The sequence below is a fragment of the Scatophagus argus genome, chromosome 14, assembly GCF_020382885.2.
Source record: "Scatophagus argus isolate fScaArg1 chromosome 14, fScaArg1.pri, whole genome shotgun sequence".
Lineage (NCBI taxonomy): Eukaryota > Metazoa > Chordata > Actinopteri > Scatophagidae > Scatophagus > Scatophagus argus.
Window position 1 is genome coordinate 14,279,924 of NC_058506.1, and position 19,870 is coordinate 14,299,793.

Consider the following 19,870-nt stretch of genomic DNA (forward strand, 5'->3'; position numbering starts at 1 on the left):
ACATCTTACCTCATCTCTTGACTTGTTGCCTTTTTCCATGTTGGCTGAACACAGATAACATAGCAGAATTTGCTAGTATTTCTGTTTTGCTTGTATTTTAAGCCGGCATTCCCACAAGCTTTGGGTGGTGTGACAAAACGATAAACCACAAAACGATACAAACATGTACATTTTGTGACTAAATATAGTTTAAAGAACCTCCAATACAAGCTCTAATATGTTCAAAGAAGAACAAATCAGAGTGAATTGCTGCTACTTAAAATAAAGTGTAATGAGCACTGAAGCCGTACACTCTCATACAAATCAAATCCAACACAGTTTCAGTCTCAGTTATCTTCTGTAATTCAGTAATATTTTAGGATCATCAGTACAATACTCAAACCAACAAACTGACACACAGAAATTTGGGGAAAGCTGTAGCTAACCAGCTGGTGAAGTGCAGGTCTAATTACAATGTAAAACAAAATGATGAAAATAGGATAGACATAGTCTAACAAGTCATAATTTTATTTTTCTACATTACAAAACAGCTCAAACTGTCCAAATCTCCTCCTTGCCTGCAAGACTGTCCAATTTGGTTGCCATGGGGACCAAAGATGTGCATGTAAGTGTTTAGGCTTCCTCATCGTCACTTCCTGCGAGACTGCTGTCTGTAGAGTCCACTTCCTGTTCCTGTGGTTCTGTGACTGTTTGCGGTTCGGGCTCCGTGGTGCTGGAGGGTGCTGTGGGTTCTGAGGTGGTGCTGCCCTCTGCTGGCTTCACGGTGTTGTTCTGCTGGTCTTGGTTACCTCCCTCCAGGAACGCAGACCAACCCTTGAGCCGCTCCTCTCGCTCTCGCGTCGTCTCTTCCACCTGCACAAACAGATGCAAGGATGCAAATTCTTACTGGATGTAGAGTCCAGGTTAGTCGAAGAGATCACAGCAACTCAATTATCACACGACTTGTTTGTGAAAGTGATGACAGGCTCCGGCAGTCTATTGTTATGTGAAATATGTTTGTATTTTCTTTTATTAATTGCAAAAAACGTCAGCCAGATATGCTACTGCATACAACGCATTTTCATAACAATAGCTTTTTTGTAGCATTACATTGACTGTATTGCCCCCAGCCCCAAAACCCCACCCTTCTGCCCTTTCTTATTATGTACGGAAGCAAAAAAAACTTGTAGTTGATCATATATAGTCTTCTCCTCAAAGTCATTGTCAACATAACTTCATTCCCTTATTGATCTTGGCTCTGCATCTGCAGTTCCTCATAAATCTAAGAATAATTTTGATATTTTATTTTACGTTTGTTATACCTGATAGTCCGTCGTTCCATCCCAAAGCTGAGCAGACAGCTGCCTTCCTCCAAACCAGCGACCATTGAACGACTGAATGCATGCATCGGCTTCCTCGGGCTCCTTGAATGCAACTGATGCCACGCCATCCGGGTGTCTCTGCAGCGCAAAGGCAACCACAGACCAGCTATTTACTGATGCCGCTGACATAAAATTCAAGCTGATCTTCTGCGAGCTTTTAAAAACAGCACAAATGGCGTTAAACTCACATCAAAGAGGATGACCTTCTTGACCCCGCCGAACTTCTCACACTCTGTCCGCAGATCCTCACGATACTCATTTAGTACCAGTGGGTCTTCCTGTGAAGGCAACAGAGAGAGACCACAGAGATTAGCACTCTCAATGGGCAGACTGTATATGTGAGTGAGAGATGGTGAGAGAGCATGAATATATGTGTGTGTGTGTGTGTGTGTGTGTGTGTCTCCGCACCTCAAAATCACTGGGATGGAACATGTTTCTGATGATGACGACTTTTTCATGCCTCTTTCTCAGTTCTCCTTGTTTCTCCGGCCTCCAGTCCAACTGTCTACATGGACAAAGACAAACAGGCACAACTCACATGTTTCAGAATAAAGCTCAGTTATTTGTCTTCTCTTAATCCCCTGCAGAGGAGTTTATCCTTACATGCAGAGTGGGATTTGTGGGAGATTGGTTAAAAAGTTAAAAAGTTTACTTCTGTTGCTGCAGCATCTTCTTCTTATAATCTTTGCTCTTCTTCTTCTTCTTGCTGGCATCATACTGGCCCTTTAGCTCAAACCTTGCTGGTTCCACATGGATTCTGTAACCTCGGATCTCGGACTCATCAATCAGACGCATAGCCAAGGCCACCGACTCCTTCTGCGAACAAAAACCAAATAAAGACTGTCACTTCACTGGAGTTTAATGCAATAGTACCTATTTAATTGTATAAGGTGATAAGATTTCTAAGGGGAGTGTCTGTCAGTTTGTTTTGGAATTGTTCTGCCCTCTAGTATTATGTCTGTGCTGCTTTAAAAGGGAAATTTTGTTTCTTTCACTATTCTAACTGCTATTCTGTCAAAATTTACATCAGACGGATCCTTGTGATGAAACTACAAATTAAGCTTAAGGCAAACAGGACAGACTGACCTTGAGATAGCAGCAGAGCCCATCTCCCTTCAGATTTCCTTCTCTGTCCTTGTAGAGTTTGACCTTGTACTCTTCAGTCACAGGGTCCCGCATCACAATGCCACACTTAGACATCAACTCAACAAACTCCTCAGTGCTGATGTCAGGAGGAAGGCCTTAGGAAAAGTATCAGGCAAGAAATGAGACAGGATAAACAGCGTTAGGTGCACATTAGACAAGTGTTGACTGACAGTGAGAATTAAAGTTAGTAATACCAACCTGACACATAAACGTTTGTGTTTTTATTGTCGTCAATATCAAACCATCCTGTAGGCACAAAAAAGCATTTATTAAAAGATGTTTGTGCAAACTTTGAATTGCAAATATAAAACTATTCTATAAACAAGCACAATTGTAGGTAGGGAGAAATGTGAAAATGCCAGCAGTTGATTCACATTTGCGTGTTAGTTACTGCACTGCTTCTTACTCTCCTCTCCGGTTGTGGATGTCACTTTACCTGCATCTGCTTTCCTCTTCTCCCCTTTCTGCTTGGCTTCTTTCACTGGAGTCTCATGCTGGTCTGCGTTTGGGTTCTGGGTGGCATCTGCAGGTTTCTCCTTTTCGGGGGGTTTGCTGTCTGGTCCCGGGGCTGCTGGCTGGTCAGTGCTGCTCACTGCAGCACTGTTCACATCTGGATCTCCTTCCTGAGTAAAGCCATAATTGGCCTGGTAGGCTGCAATGAAGTCCTCTGTTATCTAGAGAAACAAAGCAAACCTACTTAACATTAACACAGAAAGCTGCTGTGAATGAGTTTGACACACCTCATAAAAGTTCTAACTGTTCAAATACAGTTAATAGAAAGGCTTTCCCTGCATACAAAAAGTAAGTCTGCAATCCAGTTTGAGCTGTGGTGGCATTTGTAATTTGTGCTGTCAACTTTTGTTTGGGTGACCCATGATACATTTTATTGCCAAATGTGGTAAGTAGCAAATACAAACTGGTATGTTAACACTACTGTTGCTATGCCACTGCTACTCCAATCACAGTAGCATAGCACACTGAATATCGCAAAATCAGCCAAACTGACAATTGATAGGGCTTTGACAATAATGGGTCAACAGCCAATTAAGAGTGTTGACAAAATAAAGCCACATAAATTAAAATACAGCATCACAGAATGTATATGTGAAAGACTGCTGCAAATACAGAAAGAAAAACATTAGTAAGAAAGATCTCAAGTTCAATGATTTTAAAGAACGGCGACTTTAAAAATGATGCAGCAAAATAAAAGCTGAGAGGTAAAGAAAAGTTCATACTTTAGGGAACCAGGCCTTCTTTTCATGGTCCCAGTCATATACAGTCCCATCCTCTGGGTCGGTGTAGGTGTAGGGGTCAGAGCCATCCTCATTTCGCTGGCTATAGAGTTCCTGCATGCGCAGTTGCTCCACAAACTCTTTGTTGGCTTCTGCTTCACCACTCATCTGCAAAAAAAGTGAAATGTCAATTCACACAAGTCACCAAGCCATTGCGTTATAGTATTAGTATTATGTTGCTTGCACAGTCTTGCAAAGATATGAGAATGGCGTGGTTATTATATCAAAAGTCAGAGAAGAAAGCAGAAAGCAAAGAGACTTTCTTGCACTCATATATTTTTTTAAAAAAAAGTCATAAAATGTGTGTGATTCAATGACAACGGCTGCCTGTGGCCAAAGCCAGAGAATAAATGCATATGCCACTGACAAACAGTAAACAACTCTGCTTAGCCTGTAAAATGTTCCAATCATTCTGAATAGTGCGCTTCTGCCTGCCCACAACAAAGCACTTTTGCAAACAGGACAAGCCAAACAGCCAACCAGACACATATTGCCATTGGGACTCTCACCGTCAGCCAGTTGCTTTAACGTTTATTCGTCACACTTTGATTAAACTGACAGCTTAACATGACAGCGTGCTAATTTAGACATGTTGAAAGTCTTCTCCCCGTGTTCACACCACACTTGTGGCTAAGCTCAGATCGGGATAATTTACTGATGCACATCTGGTAACATTTGAAGGTCTGTCTTTGACAGTGTTACCACAGCTAATGAGTTAGTTTATGTTAGCCAACAGAGCTAGCTAGCATTAACGTTACCTTTCCCGGTTGGCAGTCCTGGCAAACTCAAAACTGGTAAATAGGTGCGAAGGGCCAACCACAGAATACACTGGGCTTCTGTGTTTTAATAATATACTTAGCGTTTTTTTAAAAAAAAATATGCTTACTCTGAAGCTACCGTTAATCACCGCCATAAAATACATTCATGATTACAGCCCGCTAACGTTTATTCCTAAGTACTTCCTGTGTCAGGTTCAGAATGCGCATGCGTCGTGACTGGGAATGAAGCGTTCGATTTGTAACATTGCTTCTACCTTACCACCAAGCGATACCATTGTCGATGCGCTATTCTAAAACAAAGATAACCCCGTCCGCAGGACGAGTCGACCCCATAGCTCGTAAGAAAACAAGCACCGACTCTTTACGCGTGCCATGGCGCCGACTGCTCAGCTAGCTATCCTTAAAGAAACTCTAATATAACAGTAACTCAGAAGGACTGTGCTATCTTTCAGTGTAGCTAGTAGTAGGTGAGTAATTTGGCAAATATTTACGTCGGTGTGGGATGGCGGAGGGTAGCGGTAATGTTAACGTAAATCCGGCCAACCTTCCTCCGGGAGATCCGCAGCTTATCGCTATGATTGTGGAACATCTGAAGAACCGGGGGCTGTTTGACGAGTTCCGTCGGGACTGTTTGGCCGACGTTGACACGAAGGTAACGCGCTACCTGGACTACTTCTATAGTAATGACTAGCAAGCCAAACTCAAAGCTGATGCCAGTAAGTATTGTTCAAGCTTGTGACTGGCATTCATGCTAAGCCTTTTCCAGTTAACCAGGGATAAGTTTAGCTGTTCTTTTTGCTGTGGTCTTCATGTGCAATAAAATGCGCGTTGTATGCTTTTGTTGTGTTCCTACCGGGATTCCGTCGCTGTCATTGCTGCCAGCCTGCATACCAGAACCTGCGGCAGAAAGTTGACAACTTCGTCACGTCGCAGCTGAGTACACAGGACTGGAACCCGTCTATCAACAAGAACCAGATGAGGAATGGACTGAGGCAAAGTGTTGTTCAGTGAGTATTGTTATTACATGTCCTTTGTGCGCTATAAAGACGTAACAGTGTAAAGTGCAAGGTTATTTTATGAATGAAGTTAAGGATTTTATTGTAGTCATTTGCTTTGTGGCACATAACGTAATACTACGTGATACTCGGTCAGTGTTATTTGCATAAAAAATGTAAAATGATATGAAACAGGAAAGACTTAGACTTAAAAAGATCTTCAATGCAGATTCGTTATGAGCAGTTTTCAAAAAGTTCATGTGAAGTCAAATAACAGTAGTTAAGCGTAAAAACTCCTGTTTTTGTTGTGTGTTTTTTTTTTTTTCTTTTAAAGGTCTGGTATGCTGGAGTCCGGTGTGGATAGGATCATCACTCAGGTCGTTGACCCCAAGATGAACCACACTTTCCGGCCACACATAGAAACTGCCATTCATGATTTTCTGTCAGGGGACAGGAAGGATGAAAACTCCTTAAGTTCGAACCCTGCACCGTCTGAGCAGACAGAATCGCAAGAGGCCCCGTCTGCCTCCGGCCCCAAAACCCCCTGAGGTTTGTTTAGAAATTGGAGTACAGTTTGAGGTCATGAATGTTGTAGAAATAGAGTTAAGAAATCTGTATCTGTTTTTTTTTTCTTGCTGCAGGTACATGTGCTGGTCTCTGCTTGTTTACACATAATGTTGTGTGGCTGTGTTAGCCTTTTGAAAGGTGCAGCATCATAGAAGAGGAGGACAAAGAAGAAGGAGAAGAGGAGGTTAAGAGCTTGGACTGTTTCTGCGTTCAAATGTTCACCATGATATTGCTTCACTGTCTGACTGTGCTGCACCAGGCTGCTGCTGGAGATGTTGGACAATTCTCTGTGGTGCACTGTTGCTGCGCTGCGTGGCTCTACCTTTTATAAAAACAGGGGACATTTCTGTCTTATTTTTGATTTGTTTTGTTTCTTTCAGTGATTTCAGACAGATGTTTATTTTTGGAAAATTGTATATTGTGTAATGCAGATTTTCTCCCTCAGATTTTTGTGTATAAACATTTTCCTTTACATGTTTGCTGATTTTACGTTAGGAGGATTAGAGGAAGAAGATTCTGTAGTTTCCTTGTAAGTCACTAGACGTGTAACATAATGCGTCTGCAGGTTCTTTCGAAGTCTCAAACGGAGTTGTTTAAAGACGTGTATGTAAATATATGTTCTCAATTTTTCATCACACCATGTGAGGGTTTGTTTTGGTGCATGTATTTAGTATGTAGCATTGATTGTGCATCCTGTCCGCTTCACTAAACGCAGTTGACATCATGATCTTCTCTGTCTTTTTTTTTCTGATTTGCAGTTCATATGTTAATTCTGGCAATAATGAAAACAGAGTAGACCAGATAATCATGAAACACTCCCAATACAAGAGGGGTATTTGTTCTCAGTGAGGTATTTTGACATATTAGTCAAAAGTCAACTCCATCTCCATGTGTTCAATCTATATTTAAAATAAACCATCAGGCCCGCAGAGACATGCATAATGGAGTATTTAAAAAAAGCCTTAAAAACATTTTTTTGTTATGTTCATCTCTAAACGCCCATAGACTTAAGTCACAGTGTCCCCATCTCTGGGAGGAGCACTTTTCTTTATAAAGAGGCCTCAATAAGTCCAGGATTTAAACATCAGTGTGTCAGTTGTGTTTGTGTGGGTGTCTTCACAGCTTGTGTAACCTTATTGATTTAACTACTTGTTTTTGGCAGGAGACTGATTTCCACGTTACGTGTGTCAGAGTGTGTCTGTAAATCTGTCACTGGATGTTTGTATCATGTGTCTCTCTGAAGTCACATACGTTTTTGGCATTACACTGAACAAACTGAATTGATGGATGAATTATTTTAATAATCCTTACTGGCCATTTAAACATAATTTAATGAAATACCCAGTAGTTTAATCATTTCATTTTCAATCATTTATTTTCGACACAATTCTTGTTTTTATTGTTCATTAAGATATTGATTATTACCATTTAAAATTACACCTGAGTTCCTCTGTATACAAGTTTAGCTAATTACAATCTGAACCTGTCTACTGTTTGTGCTGCCCGACACAGAATTTAAAAGTGTACATTTCATAAGACTTATGTGAATCCTTACATTCTATACTAGGAAAAATATTTTGATGAAATAGATGGACTTCAAACTTCCAACGTTAGCTGGGTGGGAGGAGATTATTTTTGACATAAAACCCAAGGAACCTTTGCCATACTCTAAGATTTGTTCCCTGTTCTTAAATTATAGTGGTACCAGACTGGCAGCCATTGTGCTGAAGGGTTTGGTGGATCATAGAAACCACACAATGAAGTTGTGCTGTAAAGGAATGTAGGACTTGGAAGCTGTCTCTGATGGGAGTGACTATTTGATTTTAGATTTTACTTCTAATCTTTTGGTTGCTTTATCTTTGTCTTTATTTGTTACTTGTCTGTGTATATTTCGTGTTTCCGATGTAAAGCATATACCAAAGTGCAAAATCTTCTCTTTTTCTTTAGTGTGTGAGGTAGCCTCCCCCTTTTTGATACTGTGTAGTCTGTTGGCCTGTTGTTTTGCACTGGTGTATATATGAGAAAGTTCAATAAAGTTATTTTAAAAATCTGAACTGTTTCACTGAAGAAATATTAGCAAAATGCTGCTGGAGGTCAATATGTCAAAACATGAGCACATGAAAACTAAACCATCTGCATGTGTTTAGTGTGAACTGACACCAAATAAGATCTGCATGCTGCTGTAGTCAACTGAACACATTAAGGGCAAGTATATAAAATCAAAGGTTATACTAATGCATCCTCCTCAAATGACTTAACACAATGCAGATGCTTCTGAGTTTGATCTATATGCACACAGACACACTCAGACATGTTGTTTACAACATGGTCATGTGAGAGACAGAGTACAAGAGAGTCCTGCATGTGTACTATTTGCACAGTGGTCCCTTATGTGCATTAGTGTGCCATTTTTGACATGCGTGTTTGAGTGAGTGTGTGGGTGTGTGTTCGGTGTCGGGGTGAAGGGTCATTGTGTGGGTGGTCATCAGGAGTTGTGTGAGGGATGTTGTTTTGAAGCAGGTTGAGACAGAACGAGCAGGGAAGGTCAGGGGAAAAAAGTCCTCTGTCAAAAGTCCAAACAGCCCTCATAAGAGTATGTCTTCCCCAGCCGGGCCCCAGCATGGACACACACACACACACAAACACATTCTGTCTTTCTGCCTTGACCTCCCACTGCAACACACACACATACATACTTGTCTCAGTCATGTTCACTGAAGGCCTCTTGGATGCTGTGTAGATAAACCAGAGGAGGCAGGAGAGGAGCGAGAGGTATGAGGTATTTGTTTGACTCAAACGCTGATGTCATGGTGTCACATGACCGTGGCCTCTCCCTTTGTGAATGTCAAGGGTCAGAGGTCATGGCCAGTGGGAGGCAAAACACAGCACCACAACAACTAGGTTGCAAGATTTGAAAGAAAAAAGAAAGACAAACAAAGCTGAACTCACCTTGATGATCCCACCTTCATACTGATATAAAAGTACAAAGTAATTTAAAAGAATTGGTTCAAACAAACTACAAACATTTTTAACTTACCTGTAGTGGTATCTCCTGTACCCATGATGGGTTGTGGTTTTGTCTGATGAGTTATCTATTCCTGGAGATTTCTGCATCCATGAACCAACCCATTAAATTCGTAGCTGTCCTGACTTCATACACACCAAGGGTTAAGTGCTGCTCATGTAAGCAACATGTAGTGGCAATTTAGCTACAAAAAATGCCACTTTGGGGAATATGACGCCATTTCCAACTCATGGTGGTGTGAAAAAATGAGGTCCTCCATAGGTATGCGTTTTACACTTTATTAACTTATAAATCTCTAAAAAACCACCTACAAGAAGCCGGGTGCCAAAAGACTTAAAACGAGCCATTACAAAAGACAAAAAATATTAAACTTGTGACACAAAAACCATTTCCTACTTCACAGACACGGTTGAAAAACTGCATGGCTTCCTCTGATCCTCATCCCTCTGAATGATCATCTGTGTCTCCCTTATCTCACCTGTGACTGATTACCACCTATGCCCACAGGTGTGCAGGTAACCCACAGCAACCAGAGTGCCTCTCCCACCGCACACCCACATTCACACACACAAACATACACAATCTAAATTGGCTACAACACAACATATTTTAAAAGCTCGAAGACGTTGAAACCAAGCCTCAGTAACTGTATTTTATTAAAGACGTTTTGACCAGACTTAGCATTTTTTAAGGCAAATTTAATCAAATTTGCGCGGTCTAGTGGCAATCTGAAAGGTAAAGTTACACCACCAGGTTAGGCATCAGCAATCCTTTGTCTCTGGTAATAATTCAGTTATAAATGCTGGTAATATGCTAATAAAATCTGTATGGGTTTCAGTTATAAATGTTAATATGTCATTAAAATAATAGATAAAGAGTTGATAGTAAGTGATTAATAAATGGATTTTACTCCAGATTTGCCTCAAACCTGCAGGTTGTTATGCTGGCCACACTTCAGGGAGGGCAGCTCATGAACATGACAAACAGACGTCACCTCTTTGGTGTCCTGGGTCAAAAGAAAAAAGTTGCAAAAATGTCCTCTTAGATACTCCTATGGCAGATAAAACGTGAGAACATGCTGAGTGTGAGAGAAACATGATGAAGTGGCATCTCGGGTGCCCTGCCAGTGGAGAAGCCACGGCACAGTGCAGCAAAAACTAAATGACTTAAATAGTTAAATAGTTGGTACAGAACAATTTGAGTTAACTCGTTATAAAACTGTTTTAATCTTGGCCAGGGTTTGGAGCAGTCTCGCCATAAATGCAGGATGACTTTCTTTGCAGTTGTGCCCCACCACATGCAGCTGGTGTCCCTTTTTGTTTTTTTCGCCCCTGCCCCTCAGACATCCTGCTTCCACCACTGGTATAAAGACTATTTATTAACTATCAAGTCCTTTTTATTACTACCATTTATTTTATTATCATTAACATTACGGTTAAGAACGCAATGGGCTTATTTATATGAGCACGTCCCACAGCCATGGTGTGAAAAGTGTTTACATAAACGTAGCCCTCAAACAATTTGTAAAACCTGACACTCTTCCCATAGGCTGCTCTCTCCTTCAGTCGATACGTTCCCTGCTGCACGTCTCACTGCCAAGAAAGCAGCTGCTAACACTCAAACACACACACACACACACACACACACACACACACAGGACTGGCTGGTGGGTTAATGGAGTGTGGATGTCTTGGATGGCTGACTTTCACATACCCCCACAGACTCCGGAGGAGCAGGAGGACCTCATAAGAACATTTTTACAGTATGAATGAACATCATCGCTCATTCTACATGTGCCCATTAAAACACACACTTTTGGTCCCAGCGTGGCGCGCGTTCACAGAGCTGCACTGTGATTGGTGGAGACTCAAACTCCAGGCCGTCGTGAACGCGCAGCTCACACGCAGCTTTATATATTTCAGCCTTCATGCCGCGGACAGCCTGTTTAAGTGGAAACTGCGCACCAGCCTCTCCAACAGCCAAGTTAGACCAAAAATAAATAAATAAAAAAATAAAAAAAAAGAAGTCCAACACAAAGCGTCGATCAATCTGAAGCATGTCGGCGAACTTCCTGAACTTCGCTGTGTTTTTTCTGCTCCTGGCCTGTCAACAGGTGCTGACCATGGATCCACATGATGTCCAGGAGAAACAAGTGAGCCAGGCCAAGAGACGCCTCTCTCTGCAAAGCACAGGTGAGCTCCAGCACCACATGCGTTGTTCCCTTCACGGACCACTCTTTCTCGACTCTGCACGGCACACTGCATCCACACAGTCACAGTTTTTACCCACGCTGCCCGAGCCTCTGTCGGTCGCAAATGGTTTGTCTCGATTGGTGTGTTTTGGACATTGTGTGCTTTAGAGAGAAAACCTTCAGTAGCCAACATCTTTGTGCCCCCTTCCTGTCCATCTTTAACAGCGGTAGGACTAGTTGTCGATTACGTGTGGTCTGCCGTCGCGATGCTCCCTCTGGATCCCTTATAACTGTTCAGCAACTGTAAATTTGTTATAATATTTTTTTATTATTAATATACTATTACTGACAGCTTTGTTACAGAGTATTACGTGAGTATATAAGTACTTATATAAACACATAAGTAATAACAATAATTCAATGCGTTTGCAGCTCCGACACACCACACACACACACACAGACACACACTGGAAGTGGAAGCACTGTTGCCCATCTCTTCTGTCGGTGATGCTTCAGCCGGTCATCCTATCCAGCGATGCACTGCAGTGTGACATGTGAGATAGCAAGGCTTGAAATTCTCCGAAAACCAAACACAAACGTCCCCGAGGTCATCCCGAGGTGTCATTTTAGTGCTGTGGGCACAGCAGAGTACAGAAAAGTAGTATACATGACTAGGGAGACACAAATATTTCTGTGGCTTCACTGTAAGGAGGTTAATGCTGATCTCACTGTGTGTGTATGTGTGTTTCTCTCTCAGCTGAGATTCAGAGTTGTCTGGTGAGTTCAGGGGATGTCGGATGTGGGACGTTTCAGTGTTTCAACAACAACTCCTGTGAAATGCAAGGGCTGCACCACATCTGTCTGACTCTGCTGCACAACGCTGGACGCTACGACTCACAGGTGGGGGAGCAGCAACAGCCTGACCTCATTTCATACACTCACACGCTGAAAAATAACATTTTGAGAGCCATTTGTCCTCTTCTGCACTGATTGACGCCGTACGAAACCATGTCCAACAGTGGCTGAGGGCAAGCTCTGAAGAGACATATTTGGATACATGTCTTTCATTTCATTTAATCCCTTCAGTCGTTACAGTCATTTGTGAGGAGCAGTGTATAGTTATGTGTGGTAGCACTGGTTACAGAACAAACTGAGAGGGGAGCTGAAATGAGAGAGGGAACAGCATGTCTACTTCACTAGAATAGAAATGCATTAGAGAGTCTAATGTGTTTCCAGTATGAACTGGCACAGTGGATGACGTTTACCATCTGTGAGTGACTGTTTACTGGATATATAGTGTATACAATGTCACAAACAATAAGATGCATTATAATAAGACATTTATCAAGGCCATGGGATGTTCTTATCTCTGCATAGTTGGGAGGTGTTTGTTGAAGTTATATTAATAACATTACTGATGCTTTAACAATGTACAGATAATGAGCCTACAGAACAAAAACAGTAATAGTACATTTACTATTACTGTTTTTGTTCACTCACTCCTTTCAGCATGATTTTTGGCCGCAGACAGCTGTTTTCAGCTAAAAAGCTCTAAAAACCCACCGTACTCTACCTGCTCAGCACCAAACAGCAGACAGACACTTAGTGGCTAGATGGTATACAAAGTTGAGCATTCAGCAGTGAAACAGCCTGATATTTCCCTCAGGAGTTGGTAGATACCAAAATCAGAACTAAAAGAGAGTGAAAGTTGAAGTGGTGTTCAACACATGGCCAGAAACGTGACTTCAACTGAATGTTAATGTTGCTCTCTGACTGCTGGATGTGTAAATAAGCAGCTGTTTACTAACAAATATGTCATATCAACTTAAAAGTAATGTCAGTGTATCTGTTCAAGTTTTATGTCCAAGTGAAATCACATTTAGTCATCCCTTGCTGTATTAAAAAAAAAATGTAAAAATGTTTTCTAGATGTCTCGTTAATAGTTTTGGATGGGTTGCAGTTGGGTGTTGTCATCAATGAGGGAAACAATATGAGTGTATTCCCATGAAGAGAGACACTGTGCACATTTACACATGAGGCTTCACTGATCATCTAAATCTAAAATATCAAACCTTAATCAATATTCTGTGGTCGTCTACACTTTCAAATATTACACACACATTTATGGTTCATACAGTGAAACTGCTGCTGTCCTCCTGACAAATCCTGAGCTCCCATCTGTCCATCTAAAACACTAATTTCAGAAGCTACAAAGTTAAAATGTTGTTTCTGTTGGAGAGTTTTGTCTATCCTGTCAAGTTTGTAACAACATTGTTTAGTTGGCTTAGATGTCTCATGAAATTTGCTGGAGTGCCATTACTGCATGCATGGAAATATTTAAAATTACTGAAAGCAGTAGATACACAAATGGACTCCAAAGGAATGCTAGTTTTGCTCTGTGCCTGCCAGATGTGCAGACACATTAATGAGAGAGATATATGTTTTTCTGTTTGTTGTGGAGTCCCTCTGCCCCCAAGTGTCCAATAATAATAATCCATTAATTCAGCTTTACATTCGAGGCTGTTATACAATACTTCCATGCCATATACAGAGAGATTTATGCAGTGTTGCAATCATCCCTCCTTTCCCCTGACTGTAGTCATGACTGCTTTTTGAGAGTGACTGTTTCAGCAACTATTAACATGTTCACTGTACATATAGCGCATAAGATTCACGTAGGACTTGGACATTCACGTAGGACACTGGAGGTTACACACATCCAGGGCCTGATTTTATACCGTGATTAATCACTATAAGCCTCCAGAAATGTCCTGCTGCTCACCTCCTCCTCCTCCTCCTCCCCCCTCCAGGGCAAGTCGTTTGTGAAGGATGCATTGCGGTGCATGGCACTGGGACTGCGGCAGCGCTTCAGCTGTGTGAGTCGACGGTGCTCGGCAGTAAAAGAGATGGTGTACTCACTCCAGAGAGAGTGCTACTCCAAGCACCAGCTCTGCCTGGCGCTACGGGACCACATGGACACCATGGGCAACCTGATACAGTTCCACCTGATGTTTCCCCCGGGGTGAGATACACATATTAACAAATATCAACAGTTCAGTCACTACATCTAAAGGTACTTTAAAGCGAGAGTGTGCAACTTCAGAAAGAAGAGATAACACAATCATCTTCTTACAAATGAATTGTTAAATTCATATACAGTAAAATGTTTAGTTTAATATCCTCATGTTTTGGTCCGGTGTGACCAAGAGCTTATGGTGGTTACCCATAGTAAACTAGTGCCTAGAGTTATACTACTGCCTTTATGACTCCCCTCTACTTAGGATACTGTTATACTACATTTTAGCATTTCATGTGTGTGAATGTCCCACCAGGCCGTATGTAGAACTGATGAACTTCCTCCTGAAGTGTGGAGACGAGGTCAGGCTGTGGGTTGGCCGGCGGCTGCACGGACAGTGCGAGCAACACTGGGGGGCGCTGTGCAGCAGCCTCAGCGGCACCTGCTCCCTCAACCAATCAGACACTCTGCAGCACACTAGCACCACCACGCCATCACCACCACTCACCACGCCCTGGCCCATCACTTCTCAAGTGCCCGTGCATCAGCCAACCAGAGTGGTCAAACCAGAGAACAGCAACCAGCAGCGTAGAAACATTGACAACACAAGTGAATCTGGTATCCCCGTATTTGAGAAATCCAGTGTTACTACTTCATAAAAAGACAGGCAATCCATGCTGAGTTGTAGACAGGGTATACAAAGATACAAAGGCCACAGACTTATTACTGTAATATTAGTAGAAGAATGAGTAAAAGACATTTTTATCAGAGTATTTCATCTAGTATGGCTGGTGAAAGTGATGCAGCATACCTTAGCCTATTTAATCTGTTGGATATTTGTATTAATATCTTTTCTTTACATTTGATTTTGTACAAGGCTGAAAAGCAATTATCTACCTCACTGCAACATCACAGGAAACCACAGTGGCAGCATCCTTCAACAAAGGGCACGGACACACGAGTAAACACTACGAGGAATCTGTATCTAGCTCATGTGCAGCTGATAGCTCGAAGTCAGTATTCTGCCTATTTAAGTCTGTTTTTATATTTATGAGGATTGTTGTATCATGCATAGTATAGTTGACACACGATCAACAATTATCCTGTGGACAGTCGGGGTGCAGTCTGCAGGAAGGGAAGCACTCTTAGGTTATGACGTGTTATAAATATGTACTTCTGCGGTTCTACTTGAGCCACCACATTTCATACAGACCGCCAGGTTTCAAGCTTTGTTTTGTAAGTTTTTATTTAAAGGAATCTAAAAATATATTTGTGAGCATTTTGATTGAAATGAAATAAACTACGATGTCACTGGACAGAGAGATGTGTGTGAATTAAGTCTATTTTGTCCCATAAAATAGTTCTTCACACAAGTTCACAGTGTAGCATCTCTGATAATGATAAACGTTGAGTATCCCTCCACTGATTAGTGCATCAATATGTTGCAAGTATTCAACAAAAAAACAGACTTTCTGTCCAACATTCATACTGTCTGACTCAACATAGTAATTAAGTAATGACATTTTGAGATCAGTAGTTTGAGATCCAACTGGAAGGAACAAAGGCACATGGTAAACCTGTCAACAGCATCTTTGGAACAGCCATCCAGACCAGTCCAATATGCACACTTTCTATACTGAACACACACAGATTGTAATTGTAATTTGACAAAATGTAAACAAAGAGAAAGTTATTACACACAACGGCCTTGAAACTGGTTAGTTCTGAATGCCAGATGACACATTAAGGCCTCAGTATGCCTCAAAGTGCTTCTCTAAAGCAGTTAACTTCATGCAGCGTCTGGTCAGGTGTGCAAAGGTGCGTGAAAGTAGGCAGAATTTGAATTCCTCTAAAAAGCTCTCTTCTGCTGTCACTTTTCAGTCAGCATCACGAACACCCTCGAGACCAGACATTTGAGACCAGACAGTCATGAAAAAAACCAAAGTGTTCTTAGAGACAGCCTGGAGGAGGCAACCACTGCAGGCATTTTCCCCACTTCAAGCGCAGCCATTTGCAAAAAGTTTAGACATGTTTGTCTGAAACACGCTGAAGATTTAAACTTAATGCTGTTGTTGCATGCAACCTCATACTGCCATTTTAAATCACTTTACTCTTTAAGATGATCTTACAAAACCCTTAATACCCCATTTATAAACCCATGTTGCATACTGTAATTTAATCTAAAAATGAAGGTGCCAAATGTTTTCACCTTTATGTGGTGTAGTGCAGTCTCAGCACTGCTTCTAACTCTCTGTGCTTCGACTCCCCACCTGCTCCTTGTGGTAGCTTAACGCTGAGTAAAATAGCTGGAAAACATTCTTTCTGAAGCCTAGGTGTGTGCCCCTTCAAGGCACAGCAGCTATAAGAAAGGGAAGAAACGTTTCTTAAGGATGTAGAGGACGGTGGCGAGGAAGAGGGCCAGAGCCAGAAAGATAAGCAGCTTGTCAGTCAGCTCCCGCCGGTTGTATTTCAGAATAAGTTTTCTCCCGAGGTGAATGGTCCCTGTCATGTTTTTGAACTCGTCGTTGGTTTCCTGCACCGTCCTGGAGGAGGTGGCTGTGGCGGGGAGGAGCAGGGCAAGCATTAAAGTTTTAAGGGCTCAGATGGGTGAGGAAATGTTGATGGAAAACAGAAATGTGTTTTCAAAGTGAAATGCTGGATTATTTTTTGTACACAAACACATGGATAAAGTAGAGCTTTTTAATTTTTTTACCCAGCATGCCGATGGTGTCCTCACTCTGCTTCACCTGTTCAGCCATCATCCTGCTGATGGACATGAGACTCTCAGTGATGTTGCTGCTGGTTTCCACAAGGCTTTCTTTGGTCACCTTCCTGAGACAAACGTAGACACAAAGCAGACCAGGGGCCTCATTTATAGATGTTGCATATGCACAAAAGAAGCGTACATCACTTTCTAAGCAAACTTTGTGGTTTCTAAATTATAAAGTTGACGGGAAAATGTGCTTTCATTTACAGAAACTCTAACCCATGTGTACGCACATAAACTGGGGAGATACCACTGTGTAAAATCAATTGGAATATTACCTATTACATAATGTATACGTGAAGAGTTAATTTGCAAAAACAAATTAAGCCATTCTTAAAATGAATAAACAGTTAGCTGTTTGCTTGGTCTTCCCTGAAGTGCAAAACACACACCAAAAAATAATTTAGGATAATTAATACAAAAAAACCCATCTGTTGCAAAATAACCTCTCAAATATGCTGTACAGTTTATCTGGGAATCATGTTTTATTGGATCAGTAATTATTAAGAAATACTTGCATGTTATGAAACGTATTTTCTTAAATAGAAAGTGAAAGAGAGATTATGTTTAAACTGATGCCATGCCACTCAGTTGGGAATATATGAGAGCATGGTTGTACACGGGTTTTGTTAAATATTTCTCCTCCTTGTTCCCTACATCTTCATAAAAGCTGGCGTTCTCAACAACATTCTAACCACTGACAGACAGACAGAGAATGAGATGCTGCGGGAAAAACTACATGACCTTCAATAATGACAGGCGTTGTATTAAGTTGAACATTACAGTTAACGTAATGTTAAAATAACTAAATAAATTTTCACAAAGACAGTTGCAACCATCAGCAGAATCGTACTAACCTCTGTCTGGTGCTCTGGTTGTCTCGTCCATGCAGCAGCTCGTCCTTCTCCATGTTGTCTATGGCTAGTTTACAAGCCAGGTTAGCTTTCCTCCATGCTGTCTGGTTACTGAAATCACAGAAAAAATAGCACCCAACTTTGAGGACTGTTTCTCATCTGGTCTGTTGTGTGTCTGATGTGTGTACATGCTGTTCAACTCTCATCAGTTCTGATCTACTACTTGAACTGCACATTTTGTTTTTTTCAGCATAACTAAATACTTCGGTAGGTGAGGTCAAAGATGGGTTGAAACCAGGCAAGCCGGCTCATTTTGACATGTTAAACGAGATCAATTAATTCACTTAAACAATGGTCTGAACCCTAGCATTTTAGTGGGAGTCGTGATGCTAATAAAGTCAGTGATTCAAGGGGTAAATGAAGATGACTGCTGTCAAACGAGCCACTTTTTCTGATCTGTGTGAACACACCTCAGCATTTGCCTTCGCTGGCTCTCTGCCTCTGCCTGGATGGCCAGTCTGTCTGACTCTCTGTCCTGCTCTTTAGCCATCTGTTCCAAATCCTGTTAAAAACAACACAACACATCAAGTAAAAATGTTCAGATTTTAAGCAAGAAATCTGTTAGGTGCATGAGATATGAGGCCTAACCTGTATTCTTAGCCTGAGCTTGTTGAACTGTCCTTTGACCTGAGAGTTGAGCTCTAAGAGAGCTGACTGAGGTCCAGGGCAATCCCTGATGTCCTGCAGGATGTGCGCGCACACACACACACACACACACACACACACACACACACACACAGACCAAGTGTTATGTATTCATTGTCACATAAAGGTTGATCAAGATCTTCCTCAGGGTCTGTCTCACCAATCACCACCACTAACTACTAATACATCTTGACTTGAATCATCCATTGAGCTTGCACCATAATGCAAATACATACAATATCAATACCAAATAAATAATACACATTTTACTACAGTCATTAGTTTTAGTATGTTCATTCACACGCAGAGAGGTACTGGGGCATAGCAAATAGCGTACAAAAAGACTGGACTGTTTTTTTTATTTGTTTTTTTCTCGAATCACAGTACTACTATTAAATATGCCAATATTTGTTAAATGTGTGAATATATGTAAATGTTTCCAAATAATATTGTATGATTATATTAAGGCTACAACTAATCGCATTGTATTGATAGTTACCGATGATTTTGATTTTATCGATCCTTTTTTTTTGTTTTGTTTTGTTTGCCTGCAGCTTCGTGATGAATCAATTAATCGTTTGGTCTGTTTTTAACAAAGTTAGATCGGCACTCATCATTTATTCCGCCAATCATATCAGTCAGTTAAAGAATCAGCAGTGATTAACGGGAATAAACATAAACAACGAGCAGACAATTTCCTCTTTGTCTTTTAACTGTTTGAACTGTTTAACTTTTAGTTAACGTTAGTTCATTTGGAACAACCTGTTGTCCCTTAACGGACGCTCCAGAAGAAAACCGACACCAACATGAGCAAAACAATAAATCAATAGACAAACCACATGTTTTCAGTTCTTACCTGTATGAAAGCCTTAATTTCCAAGTCATATTTTATAATTTCTTGTGCACAAATCCGAACATGAACATCCGCAGAAGACGCCATATTTGTTTTTGTACGGCAAAGACGGAAGCCCAAAAGACATTGCTCTGCTGAAGGTGAAGAAATAGTTGTGACGCCTTTCCGGTCAGACTGTCAGAATAAAATAACGTATCCTGTAAAAAATGTGTACTGACCCCGTATAACAGAACTTCTAAATGATAAACTATATTAACTATATTACATTATTTTCCCTTCTCTTTGATTAATGTCTGCTAAAAATCTACAGGGAGTACCA

The 19,870-nt window shown here is 41.2% G+C and overlaps 3 protein-coding genes across 5 annotated transcripts; 1 reads left to right on the forward strand and 2 right to left on the reverse strand.

Moving 5' to 3' along the window:
- Positions 1–318: 318 nt before the first annotated feature.
- htatsf1 (HIV-1 Tat specific factor 1) lies at positions 319–5,205 on the reverse strand. 3 transcript variants are annotated; one of them, XM_046410609.1, is made up of 10 exons: positions 5,070–5,205; positions 3,743–3,907; positions 2,944–3,181; positions 2,706–2,753; positions 2,448–2,602; positions 2,014–2,177; positions 1,770–1,866; positions 1,550–1,639; positions 1,302–1,439; positions 319–852 (listed from the first exon to the last, which is right to left on the reverse strand). In XM_046410609.1, exons 2-10 carry the CDS (start codon positions 3,905–3,907, stop codon positions 613–615), a joined length of 1,335 nt encoding a protein of 444 aa, XP_046266565.1. In that variant the 5' UTR covers positions 5,070–5,205; the 3' UTR covers positions 319–612. The 3 variants fall into 3 exon arrangements, with proteins under 3 accessions (XP_046266565.1, XP_046266563.1, XP_046266562.1); XM_046410607.1 differs by lacking the exon at positions 5,070–5,205 and adding an exon at positions 4,558–4,767; XM_046410606.1 differs by lacking the exon at positions 5,070–5,205 and adding an exon at positions 4,686–4,707.
- On the forward strand, positions 5,079–16,151 carry LOC124071074. The gene is made up of 8 exons (XM_046411506.1): positions 5,079–5,230; positions 5,461–5,585; positions 5,908–6,120; positions 10,929–11,148; positions 11,279–11,357; positions 12,114–12,256; positions 14,167–14,378; positions 14,689–16,151. Exons 1-8 carry the CDS (start codon positions 5,081–5,083, stop codon positions 15,029–15,031), a joined length of 1,485 nt encoding a protein of 494 aa, XP_046267462.1. The 5' UTR covers positions 5,079–5,080; the 3' UTR covers positions 15,032–16,151.
- Positions 16,152–16,492: 341 nt separating this feature from the next.
- bnip1b (BCL2 interacting protein 1b) lies at positions 16,493–19,702 on the reverse strand. Its single transcript, XM_046410626.1, has 6 exons — positions 19,555–19,702; positions 18,642–18,734; positions 18,464–18,555; positions 17,997–18,104; positions 17,086–17,204; positions 16,493–16,928 (listed from the first exon to the last, which is right to left on the reverse strand). Exons 1-6 carry the CDS (start codon positions 19,636–19,638, stop codon positions 16,732–16,734), a joined length of 693 nt encoding a protein of 230 aa, XP_046266582.1. The 5' UTR covers positions 19,639–19,702; the 3' UTR covers positions 16,493–16,731.
- Between the last annotated feature and the right edge of the window lie 168 nt (positions 19,703–19,870).

Bases quoted from the DNA above. Each gene is read 5' to 3' on its own strand.
- LOC124071074 (XM_046411506.1), top strand. From the start codon at position 5,081: ATGGCGGAGGGTAGCGGTAATGTTAACGTAAATCCGGCCAACCTTCCT. The intron at 5,231-5,460 runs GTAACGCGCTAC...CATTGCTGCCAG, and splicing joins TGGCCGACGTTGACACGAAG to CCTGCATACCAGAACCTGCG. The intron at 6,121-10,928 runs AGGTTTGTTTAG...ACATTTTTACAG, and splicing joins TCCGGCCCCAAAACCCCCTG to TATGAATGAACATCATCGCT.
- htatsf1 (XM_046410609.1), bottom strand. From the start codon at position 3,907: ATGAGTGGTGAAGCAGAAGCCAACAAAGAGTTTGTGGAGCAACTGCGC. The intron at 1,640-1,769 runs GTGCGGAGACAC...TTGCCTTCACAG, and splicing joins TCCATCCCAGTGATTTTGAG to GAAGACCCACTGGTACTAAA. The intron at 1,440-1,549 runs GTGAGTTTAACG...TTTGCGCTGCAG, and splicing joins AGAAGGTCATCCTCTTTGAT to AGACACCCGGATGGCGTGGC.
- bnip1b (XM_046410626.1), bottom strand. From the start codon at position 19,638: ATGGCGTCTTCTGCGGATGTTCATGTTCGGATTTGTGCACAAGAAATT. The intron at 18,735-19,554 runs GTAAGAACTGAA...CACATCCTGCAG, and splicing joins AAATTAAGGCTTTCATACAG to GACATCAGGGATTGCCCTGG. The intron at 18,105-18,463 runs GTGTGTTCACAC...CTGTGATTTCAG, and splicing joins CAGCGAAGGCAAATGCTGAG to TAACCAGACAGCATGGAGGA.